The sequence below is a fragment of the Psammomys obesus genome, unplaced genomic scaffold (genome assembly GCF_907164565.1).
Source record: "Psammomys obesus unplaced genomic scaffold, mPsaObe1.curated_primary_1811, whole genome shotgun sequence".
Lineage (NCBI taxonomy): Eukaryota > Metazoa > Chordata > Mammalia > Rodentia > Muridae > Psammomys > Psammomys obesus.
This window is the reverse complement of record NW_026591643.1, coordinates 3,430,060-3,444,822: the sequence shown is the minus strand read 5'-3', so window position 1 is coordinate 3,444,822 and position 14,763 is coordinate 3,430,060. Positions and strand designations below refer to the sequence as shown.

At 40.3% G+C, this 14,763-nt stretch overlaps 1 protein-coding gene across 1 annotated transcript in view; it reads right to left on the bottom strand.

Moving 5' to 3' along the window:
- Hsdl2 (hydroxysteroid dehydrogenase like 2) overlaps positions 1-14,763 on the bottom strand; it is a 48,356-nt gene that overhangs the window by 32,961 nt on the left and 632 nt on the right. Inside the window, exons 2-3 of the mRNA XM_055611625.1 lie at positions 1,273-1,436; positions 256-354 (exon numbers count right to left, since the gene is read on the bottom strand). Coding sequence (XP_055467600.1) covers positions 256-354; positions 1,273-1,436 — 263 coding nt within the window. The remainder of the gene's footprint in view (positions 1-255; positions 355-1,272; positions 1,437-14,763) is intronic.

Genomic DNA, 14,763 nt, shown 5'->3' with positions numbered 1-14,763 from the left:
AAGACCAGAAAGGAGAGGAGAACCTCCCCTATCAGTGGACTTGGGGAGTGGCATGCATGCAGAAAGGGGAGGGAGGGTGGGATCGGGAGGGGAGAAGGGAGGGGCTTATGGGGGGGATACAAAATGAATAAAGTGTAATTAATAAAACAAACAAAAAAACAGCACAGACAATCCATGGTTTCAGGCATCCACTGGAGCTCCTTACATCTATATTTTTACCAATGTTTAATAATTATTTCAGAATAAAGGGACTACCTCCGAATTTCTTGACAGCTTTTTCCACTGCACTGTTGATTTGCTGTTCATCTCTCACATCAACAACACATGGCAAGGCCTTTCCTCCAGCTGCTTCAACTACAGAGAAGGAAACAGAGCACTAAGTATTTAGAATTATACCTTCATTCTGATACAACGATCGTTAAAACATAAATAAAAAGGTTCCCATTTCCAGAGAAGTCGATATAAATTACAAGGAATCACAACCCTAACAGATAGACTAAATATCAGCTTCAGACCAGCTAGGGCTCTGCGGGTGCCAAGCACGAACACAGCGCACATGCAGACACACAGGCTAAACGGCACTGCACACAACTAAATGCATCTAAAAACAATTCAAATGTTCACTCCACCTTGCCCTCAAATGTCACCTCTTCACTTCCGTTCTACTCCACCTCCCACCCAAAAATAACTGTCTTAAGAAATTATTTTTTTCAGTGCTGGGAATGGAACCCAGGGCCTTCATACTCCAGCCCTGGAGCCATGATTTAGTTAGACTTTCTCATAATCCTCAAAAGAGCTAGAGGTGAAAGATTGGTCAGAACTCCCCCTCTACGGTAACAACATAAATACTTCTTTAAATGTACAATTTTCTTCTTATTTTTTGAGACAGGGTATATGTAGCCGTGGCTGGTCTGGTTCTCACTCTGTAGACCAGGCTGGCCTGGGACTCACAGAGACCCACCTGCCCCTGCCTCCTGAGTGCTGGGGTTAAAGATGTGCACACCATTTATTTAGTTTATTTTACTGTGTGTGCACATGTACAATAAGTGTGTCCAGGTCGGAGGACAACTTGCAAACACCAGCTCTTTCCACGGTGTAGGTTTGGAGACCTGGCTTAGGGTGTCAGGCTTGGTAGCAAGCACCTTTCTTTACCTGCTGAGCCATGTCGCTGGCCCTAAATGCAATTTCAAAGAGCTTACAGCAAACTCTACAGCTAGTTCTGTATGGAAGCCACTTTAAAGACGGCCTAAGAAGCAGCAGCCGCACACTCACTTTCTTGAGCAGCAGTGTAGATTGTGCCCAGAAGTCTCGGGTGTGTCTGTGTAGTCTTCGCAGCAATAACAATGTTTGCTCCATCCTTCGCTGCTTTCAATGCAATAGCTTTGCCAATGCCTCGGCTCGCCCCTGTGATAAAAACTGTGCATCCTGCTAGCTTCCTAAACAGAGCAGAGGTGAGCATGTTAGAAACCTCACTGTTATATTTATACCAGCTCATACACGTTTTCATGATGTCCTCTGTACCCCATCTGACAGCTAACAACCCACTTCATTACCACTGCGCATGACTGATAGGTTATTAATGAACTGCGGTTGTCCAATCTTACTGAGATCTGGCAGAGAGAATCTGCTCAAATACAAAGTAAATCTTAAGAAGACGCGCAATTTTTTTCAATAGAAACCGTGTTAACAAGGCTGTGTGTGGGGCTTAGGATGCACGTGTGCGAGAATGCACATGCCTAAGCGGATGAACAGAGACCAGAGGAGCACTGTGCCTACCCTTCTCTAAGCACTCCTCTCTAATCTCCTGAGACAAAGGTCTCTAGCCAACCTGGGGCTGGGCTAGAACCTAGCCTACAGCTCCTCTTCCCTCCCGTGACAGTCAGGGCTACAGCCTAGCGTGCCCATATCCAGCTTTCCCTACAGGGCAGCTGGGATTTCAGCTCAAGGCCTCAGGCTTACACAACAAGCGTTTTTATCCAGACTCACTCCCAGCCCTGAGATTTTTGGATTTGTTGTTGTTTGGATACAGTCTCATGCAGAACAGGTTGGCCTTGATTCCCTAGTCCTCCGGCTCCTACCAGCCAAGGGTTGGGATTACAGGCACGAACCACCATGCCAGCCAACAAGGCTTGTTTGAAAGTGGCAGACTTACACATAAATTGTTATTATCCTTTACATTCCATAGTACTTTTAAGTTTTCTAGAATAAATATATAACACTTGCTGCTGGAGGGCTGGAGAGCTGGCTCAGAGGTTAAGAGCACTGGCTGTTCTTCCAGAAGCCATGAGTTCAATTCCCAGCAACCACATGGTGGCTCATATCCACCTATAATGAAATCTTGTGCCCTCTTCTGGCTTGCAGGTGTACATGCAAACAAAACATTGTATGCATAATAAATAATAAATCTTAAAACAAAACAAAACATTCTCAAAAAAATTCTCTAAAAAAGTAGGTAGAGGGGCTGGAGAGATGGCTCAGAGGTTAAGAGCACTGGCTGTTCTTCCAGAGGTCCTGAGTTCAATTCCCAGCACCAACATGGTGACTCACAACCTCTTCTGACGTGCAGGTAGAACCATGTATACATAATAAATAAATTTTTAAAAAAGTAGGTAGAGTGGGAAAATGCCAAATATGGATCAACTAATGCATGGATAATGTAAGTAGTTTACCCCCAAAGTACTGTTCAGTATTGACTACTGTTCAGTAATGAAATACTGTAGTAAGGTATACTATGATATGGTATATATAATATAGATATAATACTGTAGTAAGACATACTACAGTATGAACAAACAGTAAGAAAAAGAAAGCAATCACACAGATCACATTATTAAAACTCAATTACATGGTATGGACAGAACAGTCAAACCTGTAGAAACTCAAGATCAGTGAGTGCCTAGATCATGAGTGGGAGGGTTGGGAGCTGACAGCTCAGAGGTAGGAGGGTCCTTCTGGTTTTAGATTGCTGGGCATTGATGGCACACGTCTTTAATCCCAGCACTTGGGAGGCAGAGGCAGGTGGATCTCTGAGTTTCAGGCCAGCCTGGTCTACAGAGTGAGTTCTAGGAACAGCCAAGGCTACACAGAGAAACCCTCTCTAGGGGAAAAAAAAAAAAAAAAGGTGGTGATGGTATTTTGCAGGCAGAATGCAGAGCCACTGACTGATTGCTACAAGAATTACATCTCAGTGGCGCTGCTGATCAAGCCTAAAGGGAGTGAGAACAGGCAGACTAGAAATGGCCCTGATTCAAATATCCTGACATCCCTAGCTGCCCTTTCATTCTCCATACCTTCTGTAGTAGTTTCAATGGAAATGGCCGTAGGTTCATAGGGACTGGCACTATTGGGAGGTATGGTCTTGTTGGAGTAGGTGTGACATTGTTGAAGGAAGTGTGTCACTCTGGAGGCAGAAGCTAAAGCCAGGCCTAATTTGCCCCATTCTTTTCCTGCCAATCCAGATATAGACCTCTCAGCTCCTTCTCCAGCACCATGTCTGCATAAATGATGTCATGTATACCACCATGATGACAACAGACTAAGCCTCTGAAACTCTAAGCCAACCCCAATGAAATGTTTTCCTTTATAAGAGTTGCCAGGGTCATGGTGTCTCTTTACAGCAATAGAAACCCAAACTAAGACACCTTCCATCTTAACCTCAGATCTTCTATTTAATCTGCTATTAGGTGACAACAAGAAAAGTGGTAACAAGAGAGATGATTTTGCTACCAATGGAGCAGAAGGCTCCTGTGGTCCTGGCAGATCACACTGAAGTAAGACATTGTAGGTGCAGGCAGAGGTGGTTTTGAAATAAGGAATCATGTCTTAGTTACTTTTCTATTGCTGTGATAAAATACCATGACCAAAGCAACTTATAAAAGAGGAAGGGTCTATTTGGTCCCTGGTGCCAGAGGGAAAGACAGACTCCATTGCCATCACAGCAGGGAAGAGTGACAGCAGGTAGGCCTGGTAGCTGCAACCTGGGAACTCACATCTTAACTACAAGCAGGAAGCAGAGAGCCCAAACTGGGGATGACAGCTTGGTTCTGAGGCCTCATACTTCCTTCAACAATTCTACATAGCCTAAACCTACTCAAAGAGTACTACCTCCTGGGGAACAAGGAGACAAAAGCTGAGCTTCTGAGGAATATTGTCACTCAAATCATCATAAATCACTTGGATGAAACCAAAGTAGAAAAGTGGAAAAGAGAAAGAAAAGTGATTTTTAGTAAAATATATAAAGATACAAAAAACATATATAAAATGAGCATATAAAACCTAAAAAAAATAAACACTGGTGTTCTTACTATCCAAGCAAGAAACAGAAGCCACCAGTCCACTTTTCTCTGTTATGGTTTGAAAACAAGACATCCTCCATAGTCTTAATGTTTTTTAATATCTTTATATTTATTTACATATTATTAATGTATTTATTTATTACAATTTATTCACTTTGTATCCCAGCTGTAGCCCCCACCCTCATCCCCTTCCAATCCCACCCTCCTTCCTTCCCTCATCTCCTCCCATGCCCCGTCCCCAGTCCACTGATAGTGAAGGACCTCCTCCCCTTTCATCTGACCATAGCCTATGAGGTGTCATCAAGACTGTCTTTCATAGTCTTCCTGTGTGGCCTGGTCAGGCTGCTCCATCAAAGAGCCAGCCACTGAGTTCATGTCAGAAACAGCCCTTGCTCCCTTTATTAGGGAGCCCATTTGGAGACTGAGCTGACACGGACTACCTCTGTGCAAGGGGTCCAGGTTATCTCCATGAATGGACAGTCCTTGATTGGAGTATCAGTCTCAGAAAAGACCCCTTTGCCCAGATTTTTTTGGTTCTGTTCTTCTTGTGGAGCTCCAGACCCTTCCAGATCTTTCTATCTCCCCCTTCTTTCATAAGATTCCCTGCACTCTGCCCAAAGCTTAGTTATGAGTCTCAGCATTTGCTTTAATACCCTGCTGGGTAGTCTTCCAGGGGCCCTCTGTGGTAGGCTCCTGTCTTGTTCCTTATTTTTACCTTCTTCCAATGTCCACCCCATTTGCCTTTCTGAATGAAGATTGAGCATCTTACCCAGGGTCGTCATCCTTGCTTAGCTCCTTTAGGTGCACAGATTTTAGTATGATTATCCTATATTATATGTCTAATATCCACTTATAAGTGAGTATATACTATGTGTGTCTTTCTGCTTCTGGGTTACCTCACTCAGGATGATCTTTTCTAGGTACCACTATTTGCCTGCAAATGTCATGATTTCCTTGTTTTTCATTGCTGAGTAGTATTCCATTGTACAAATGGACCACAATTTCTGTAACCATTCATCAACTGAGGGATATCTAGGTTGTTTCCAGATTCTGGCTATTACAAATAAAGCTGCTACGAACATGATTGAGCAAATGTCCTTGTTGTGTACTTGAGCATCTTTTGGATATATGTCCAGGAGTTGTATAGCTGGATCTTAAGGTAGCACTATTCCTAATTGTCTGAGAAAGCACCAAATTTGATTTACAAAGCACTTTGATTTCCAAAGTGGTTGTACAAGTTTACATTCCTACCAGCAATGGAGGAGGGTTCCCCTTTCTCCACATCCTCTCCAGCATATATTGTCACTTGAATTCTTGATCTTAGCCATTCTGATGGGTGTAAGGTGAAATGTCAGAGTCATTTTGATTTGCATTTCCCTGATGACTAAGGATGTCAAGCATTTCTTTAAGTGTTTCTCTGCCATTCAATATTCCTCTATTGAAAATTCTCTGTTTTTTGTTTTTGTTTTTTTTAATTTTATTTCATGTGCGTTGTGAGTGGCTATGTGGGTGCTGAGAATTGAACCCGGGTCCTTTGGAAGAGCAGACAGTACCTTTAACCACTGAACCATTTCTCCAGCCCCCGAATTCTCTGTTTTTTAATTGGATTACTTGATTTGTTGCTGTTTAACTTCTTGAGGTCTTTATATATTCTGGATATTAGCCCTCTGTCAGATACAGGATTTGTGAATATCCTTTCCCAATCCGTAGGCTGTTGTTCTGTTCTGATGACAGTGTCCTTTGCTTTACAGAAGCTTTTCAGTTTCATGAGGTCCCATTTATTGATTGTAGATCTTAGAGCCTGTTCTGGTGGTGTTCTGTTCAGGAAGTTGTCTCCTGTGTCAATGAGCTCAAGGCTATTCCCCACTTTTTTTTCTAACAGATTTAGGGTGTCTAGTTTTATGTTGAGGTCCTTGATCCACGTGGACTTTAGTTTTGTGCAGGGTGGTAAGTATGGATCTATTTGCATTTTTCTACATATAGCTATCCAGTTAGACCAGCACCATTTGTTGAAGATGCTATCTTTTTTCCATTGTATGGTTTTGGCATCTTTGTCAAAGATCAGGTGTCCATAAATGTGTGGCTTTATTTCTGGTTCTATTTGATTCCATTGATCCACCATTCTGTTTCTATGCCAGTACCATGCAGTTTTTATAACTGTTACTCTATAGTACAGCTTGAACAATTAAAAGAATCAATGAAACCAAGAGCTGGTTCTTTGAGAAGATTAACAATATAGACAAACCCTTAGCCAAACTAACTAAAAGGCGAAGAGGCACTATCCAAATCAACAAAATCAGAAATGAAAAGGGGGACATAACAACAGATACTGAGGAAATCCAAACAATCATTAGGTCTTACTTCAAAACACACAAAATTTGAAAATCTGAATGAAATGGACAATTTTCTGGATCAATTCCACTTACCAAAGCAGAATCAAGACCAGGTAAATGAACTAAATAGTCCTATATCCCCTAAGGAAATAGAAACTGTCATTAAAAGTCTCCCATCAAAAAATAAAAAAATTAAAAAAAAGCCCAGGGCCAGATGATTTCAGTGCAGAATTCTACCAGAACTTCAAAGAAGAGCTAACACTAATACTCTTCAAACTATTCCATAAAATAGAAACAGAAGGAACATTACTAAACTCATTCTATGAAACCGCAGTCACCTTGGTACCTAAAACTCACGAAGACCCAACAAAGAAAGAGAATTTCAGGCCAATCTCCCTTATGAACATTGATGCAAAAATAATCAACAAAATACTCACAAACCAAACCCAAGAACACATCAAAGATATCATCCACTAGGACCAAGTAGGCTTCAGCCCACGTATGCAGGGGTGGTTCAATATACGGAAATCCATCAATGTAATCCACCATATAAACAAACTGAAGGAGAAAAAACACATGATCATCTTCTTAGATGCTGAAAAAGCATTTGACAAAATCCCACACCCATTCATGTTTAAAGTCCTGGAGAGCCCAGGGATACAAGGCACTTACCTAAACCTAGTGAAGGCAATATACAGCAAGCCTATAGCCAGCATCAAATTAAATGGAGAGAAATGTAAATCAATCACACTGAAATCAGGGACAAGGCAAGGCTGCCCACTCTCTGCATATCTCTTCAACATAGTTCTTGAAGTCCTTGCTAGAGCAATAAGACAAATAAAGGAGATCAAGGGGATTCAATTTGGAAAGGAAGAAGTCAAAGTATCACTATTTGCAGATGATATGAGAGTATACATGATTGACCCCAAAAATTCTACCAGGGAACTCCTACAGCTGATAAACAACTTCAGCAACGTGGCAGGATACAAAATTAACTAAAAAAAAAAAAAAAAAAAAAATCAGTAGCCCTCCTGTATACAGAAGACAAATGGGTTGAGAAAGAAATTAGGGAAAAAAAAAAAAACACCCTTCACAATAGCCACAAAGGACATAAAGTACCTTGGTGTAACTCTAAGCAAACAACTCTAAGCAAGCAAGTCAAAGACTTGTATGAATAAAACTTCAAGTCTCTGAAGAAAGAAATAGAAGATATCAGAAGATGGAAAGATCTCCCATGCTCATGGCTTGGCAGGATTAACATAGTAAAAATGGTCATCTTACCAAAAGCAATCTACAGATTCAATGCATTTCCCATCAAGTCACCAACACAATTATTTACAGACCTTGAAAGAAAAGTTCTCAACTTTATATGGAATAACAAGAAACCCAGAATCATTAAAATAAACCTCTACAATAAAAGATCTGGAGGGATCTCCATCCCTGATCTCAAGTCTTAACGTTTTTAACACTTGTTCCCAATTGGGGAGCTTTTTGGTGTGCTCCTGTAGGAGAGGACTGTCTGGAGGAAGGTCACTAGAGGCAGTCCCTTGAAGGTTATAGCTGGCCCCTGCTTCCTGCCCATTCTCTACATCATCCACCATGAAGCCCTGCTGTCCCCTGAGCCCCATGATGGACTGAGAATCTCTGAAATTATGATTCAAAATAAAACTTCCAATTTTACCTGTTTCCTTCTTCTACCCTACAAAGTAAAAGATATTTTAAATATTATCATTAATTCTTTTTAATCACTTATAATAGCTATGTATCTATGTCTGACCAAGGTTCAGCCAATTATAGCCCTCAAGTCAAGTCCAAATCATTACCTGTATGTGAAGGAGGAGGGCTAGACCCAAGGATTTGACCTTTACAGATGAACATTTATTTGCAACCAATTTAATGCCAGAAAACACTAATCCTAGACCCCAGCTTGTAGTACTTTGTTATAACATCCTAGAAAGCTGTATCACTTTGGTGACCCCTCAAAACTTCTCATGAGATACTGTACTATAAAATTTGTGCCCAATTATTTTTAATATCCACAACAAAAATATTATGGAGAATAATTTTTATGTCTTATTATGTAAGTACTTCTATCTCTGATGTTGCCTCTTGGCTCACAAAACCAAATATTTACTAGCTGGCCTTTTTACAGAAAAATCCTGTCTAACCAAGGAATAAACAATACACTCTTTAGGGTTTGTTTGGTTTTTTTTTTGCCTAATTTTGAACTCTATATAATAGATTCACAAAGTATGTGATTCTGTTTAGAGAGCTATTCATATTGATTCAAGTAACTGTACTTATTTTTCATCAGTACATGAAATTCCACACATGAAAATATTATAAGTTATCCATTCTATTACTTAAGAATAGTGGAGCTAAAAAATAAAATTAAATTAAAATTAAAATAAAATAAAATAAAACAAAATAAAATAAAATAAAATAAAATAAAATAAAATAGTGGAGCTATAACATTGCCAAACTTATCTTCCAGTACACATGAGAGTTTCCCTAGAACACACACATACCAGTGAAATTGTTCCATTATGCATTGGTTTCTGGCCTCATTAGAGTGACAAAATGCCTTTTAAAGGCAATTGAGGGGTTTGGTGAGTTGGCTCAGTAGTTAAGAGTGCTGTTCTAGCAGAGAACTAGAATTTGTATCCCTGAACCCACGTCAGCAGCTTATGAATGCATGTAACTCCAGGCTTAGGACCCTATTCTTCCTTCTGGCCTCTATAGGCATACACAGACACACAGAAACACAGATATACACACAAATTAAAATTTAAAAAATGTTTAAATAAGTGAAGATTTTTTAGGGGCTCCCATATTTTCTCTTCCCTGGATTCTAACTTAATCTTCTAGCTTTTGTTGAAGAAAAAAAAAAAAAAAAAAAAAAAACAGACTATGACTAGAAATGCCATCCAATTCTTAGACATAACAGTAGATGAGTGACAGCTACAGTCATTTGGGAAAAGGAAACCTCAACTGAGAAAGTGTTCTTTCCAGATGTGCCTGTGGGTAATACAACCTCTGGGCAGGTGGTCCTGGTCTAAGAAAGCGGGCTGAGCAAGCTATGAAGAGCAAGCCAGTTCACAGCACTCCTCCGTGGTTTCTGCTCCACTTTCTGCCCTGAGTTCCTGCCTGACCCCACTCTGCAGTGGACTGTGCTGCGGAGCTATAAGCTGAAATAAACTCTTTTTCTTCCTGAAGTTGACTTTGGTCAATGGTATTTTATCACAAAAACAGAAACTATGACAATGGCTTCTACCATCTCTTAGAAGCCAGATACTCTGCTGCAAAGAAGTGAATACATGGCTAAATGACAGAAGGCAACCATGTGGCAAGCACCTCAGTACACTGTATGTGAGGTAGAAAAATCCAAGCAACCCAAAGAATTGTGAGTAACAAGTCACTTTCATCCAAAGAATTAGGGGGTAGTTTATTAGGCAACACTGGATAAAGAAGCATACACTCAAGTCCAGTTTTGCCAAGCAATGCAGAAAACTGTATCAACCGCATATGATGACAGCATTGTCTATCTCAGTCCAATACACAAGCTTTTTTTCCCCTTTTTACACGGCATTTACTTTAGTCAAGCGAAGTGTTCCCAGGTAAAAGAGTGAACCACCAAAGGTTGTCAAACATAGTAGTGCCTGCCTTTAGTAGCAGGACTGGAGAGGCAGGGGCAGAGGAAGGTAGGTCTCCGTAAATTTGAGGCCAGCCTGGTCTACATAGCAAGTTCCAAGGTAGCCAGAGCTACGCAGTGAGACCACCACCTCAAAAACAAAAAACAAACAGATGTTTTTAGAGGCTAAATTAGAAGGCTGGGGCATAGGTCAATAGTACAGGACATGCATTAGTATGTAAGAGGTCCTGGGTGTTTGAAACTTAGTGCCACAAGGGAAAACAAAAAACAAACGGTGAGGTTAGACATGTGACAATAGAAATCCCAAGCTGGGTATGGCTATACACACTTGGAATCCTTGATCTTGGAAAGTGAAGGCAAAGAATTACCAAAAATTCAAGGTCAGCCTGGGATATACAATTAAGTTCCAGGTCAACCTGGATTAGAGACTTTACCTGAAAGAAAGACAGAGAAAGAGAAAGAGGACCCTGGAGGAAAGATGGGGAAAAGAGAGGGCAGGAGAGGGAAAGAAAGGAAGAGAGAGGGAGAGAGAAATCCCAACAACTGAGAATTTAAATAATAAAATCTGGGTACTGATAGAGGCATGAATCCTCTAAATGAGGACAAAGACCTGGTAGCCAGGTTAGAAAACATACAAAGAATTTCCAGGCTCCCATGTCAAAAGGAAGAAAGAGCCCATCTGTTCCTCTGTTAATAAGACAGAACACACAAGCTTGAAGATCTGAATTCCATACCTCACACTCACAAAAGAAGCTAGCTGTGGTAGTGCACACCACAGGAGAAATCTTTTGTGCGTTTGAGGCCAGCCTACATATTGAGTTCCAGGCCAGCCAGGACTACACTGTGAGACCCTGTATCAAATACATACATACAGACAGACAGACACACACACATAAACACAAACACACACACTACTAAAGAGCTGTTTAGAGGCTAGAGGGATGGCTCAGAGGTTAAGAGAACTTCAGTGCTCTTACAGAGGATCATAGTTCAATACTGAGCACCCATCAGGCAGTTCATTACCAGCCATTACTCTAGCTCCAGGGACCCCAACATCCTTTTATAACCCCCACGGGCACCAACCACTCATGATGCACACACAAAATAAAAAAATAAGAAAAAACACAAATAAAGAGCTGTTTAATGTTAAGTATTCACAAGAAAATGTCTGCAAACTCTCGATTTACAAGGCTTGTCCCTTTGCCTGGAACACAGCTGGACTGGATCCTAGTAGAATAAAGAGCATGCTTTGTCATCGGAGTCCGGGGCATCGGCAGCAGGAAGGGCAAAGGCAGCCAGCCCTGTCCCACTAAGAAGGTCCTCTAACTGCAGAACATTAGGGTCAGAATGCAAGCAGCAAGGGCATTCTTATTAATGTCATTAGCAAGTAACTAGAATGTGCAGATGCAGACACAACTCAAACTTTAATTTACTAAGAATCTCTCAAAATTACTGTAAATGTGATAAAATTTTTAACCATTAAAAAAATAATAATGACTTCTTTAAAAATATATATACTAGCAAATCTCAAGTTCTAAAGTTGAACAGCCAGAAAGATTCTAAGACATAATCCAAATGAGAAGAATTGGCTTTTCCAGATTTTAAAAGAGTAATTTATATTTGAGTCTAATACCTGGATAGACAGACTAGGTAACAGAGGATAGAGCCTAGAAACAGACCCCGTGCATGCAAGTGCTTCCTCGTGGTAAAAGTGCACTAGGAGGAAGAAAGAACGCATGATAGGTCAGTTTGCCTGACTGAGAAAGCCATCTGAAACAAAACAAAGTGGCTTCCTAACCTACTTCCTGAGCCAAAATAAACCTCAGGTGGGTGAGAAAAGATGAGTATACTACATATGCTTGTCATAAAATATGAAATAGTCGGCCGCGGTGGCACACGCCTGTAATCCCAGCACTCAAGAAGGCAGAGGCAGGCAGATCGCTGTGAGTTTGAGGCCAGCCTGGTCTACAAATTGAGTCCAGGACAGCCAAGGCTATACAGAGAAACCCTGTTTCAAAAAAAGAAAAGGAAAGATGAAATGTTTATTAAAAGTATAGAAATAAGGGCGGAGGGTTAGCTCAGTAGAACTTGTCTAAAGCATGTGACTCCTTGAGTTTCATCCCCAGCATCACAAAGTAAGTAAATAAGGCAGTGTAAGACAGCATTTAGGAGATGCCTCAGAGGTTATGAGCAAGGACTGCTCTTCCAGAGGACATGTAGTCAATTCCCAGCGCCAATGTGGCAACTCACAACTATCTGTAACTCCAGGGAATCTGACACCCTCACACAGACATACATAAAGGGAAACACAAATGTACATAAAATTAAAATTAAAAAGACAATGTAAGACTATAAGATATTAGAATACCACCTTAAATAAAAGTTAGTTTAGTGTTGTCTTACAGGCATATCCCAAAAACAAAACAGCTTCAAAGAACAGAATAATTTTGACTTTGTAAAAGCATATTTATTCGTGTTCAATAAGTACCATAGTCAAAAGCAAGTGCTATAAGAAAATCCCCAAAATACTTGTGACATATGATAAAGTATAAAACTTCTCAAATAAATACCCAGGTTCTCGGAGATCAATCAAAACAGCTCTGCTGGGGCTGAGGGACTGAAAAAGCGCTAACCTACCATGCATGGGGCCCTGGATTCTGTCCCAGGCTTCACAACACAATGACAAAAAGACCTCATTGGTTAAACCAGATAAAGAAAAAGATACAGAGATGGCTTTAAACCATACTTTCTCAGTTTTTGCTCAGCTGACATTTTGGACTGGAAAATTCTGCTATCAGGGGCTGCTTATTGCTTCTAGGTAGTTTACATCCATCTAGTGGCTCCAGTCACCTAGCAACTAGCTTCTCCTTTCCACTCTAACACTCACAATCTTCTCAGATTCTGCCAAATGTCTTCTGGAAGTTAAACTGTCTCACTTCACTAGTGAAAAAATAAATACAAAATTTAACTATGATGAAGCGTTGTTGGTCCACCCCCTCTGGATTAGTGTTATCAAATACTTTATTTACTTAGTCTGTCTAATCATGTATTAGAACTATTTTAATTTCTCTAGTTTTATAAACTATTTTAATATCTGGTAAAGCCAACTCGCCTCATTTGTTTTTTTTTTTTTTTTTTCCTGGCTATTCTTGGGTATTTGGTTTTTCAAACTTTATAACCTGAGATGGGCTAGACTGGATTCATACCAATCCTTTTGATCACACAGAAGGACTGTGCAATTCTTTTGGTGGTGAACACCTGTCTTGTAATATCAAATTTTAAAATATTCTCTTTGACCCAGCAATTTCACTTTCAAGAATTTATCTTAGATGGTACATTCACACATAGAAGAAGGATAATGAAGCCAGGCATGCTGGCACAGACCTTTAATCCCAGCACCTGGGAGGCAAAGGCTGGCAGAACTCTGTGGGTTCAAGGCCAGCCTGGTCTACATAAAAAGTTCAAAGACAGCCAGGAAGGACTGTAGTTAAAACAAAGAATAACAGTGTAGGCAAAAATGCAATAAAAATAGTACCAACAAAAAGATAGCAGAACAACTAAAAATGATTTAGTATCCAAAAACAAGGAACAGGTTAAGTAAAGTAAATGATGGTCTTCAACAATAATATTCAACCATTAGAGAGGACAAGGACAAGCTGCAGGTACTGGAAACACCCCAAGATATGTCAGTAAAAACAACAAGCTCAAAATGGAGTTTCTATTATTTTCTAAAAGTAGAAGGTGTCCCTGTAAGATGTAAAAAAAAAAAAAAAGTTTATAAAGTCAGAGAATACAAAGAAACTGAATTTTTAAACCACTTTAAAAAAAAAAAAGATTTATTCATTATTTATACAGTATTCTGCCTGCATGTGGACTTAAATGCCAGAAGAGGGCATCAGATCTCATTATAGATGGTAATGAGCCACCATGTGGTTGCTGGGAATTGAACTCAGGACCTCTGGAAGAAGAGCCAGTGCTCCTAACCTGAGCCCTCTCTCCAGCCTCCAAAAAAATGAATTTTTAAAGATTAAAAGACTATTTATTTATTTTTTGATTTTTTTGAGACAGGGTTTCTTTGTGTAGCCCTGGCTGTCCTGGCCTCAACTTTGTAGACCAGGCTGGCCTCAAACTCTGAGAGATCCTCCTGCCTCTGCCTCCCCGAGTGCCCACCCTTGGCAATTGAAAGACTTACAGCCTTTTGAACTATTGAAGTCCTTTAGCTATCTAGATATGTCAAGATAACTAACTACAGAATGGGCTTGTCACTACGCTTACGGTAACCAAACTTCACAGAACATGGTAGACCTACCTGAGTTTGCCAGGGACTAAGTAGGGCAAAAAGAACTGTAAGAACATTGGTTAATGGGTATTTGTTTTGATTCTGCAAAGTCCTGGTGACTGGCTGCACAACCGCGTCAATATATATATATGTGTATACACACACACACACACACACACACACACACACACACACACACACAAA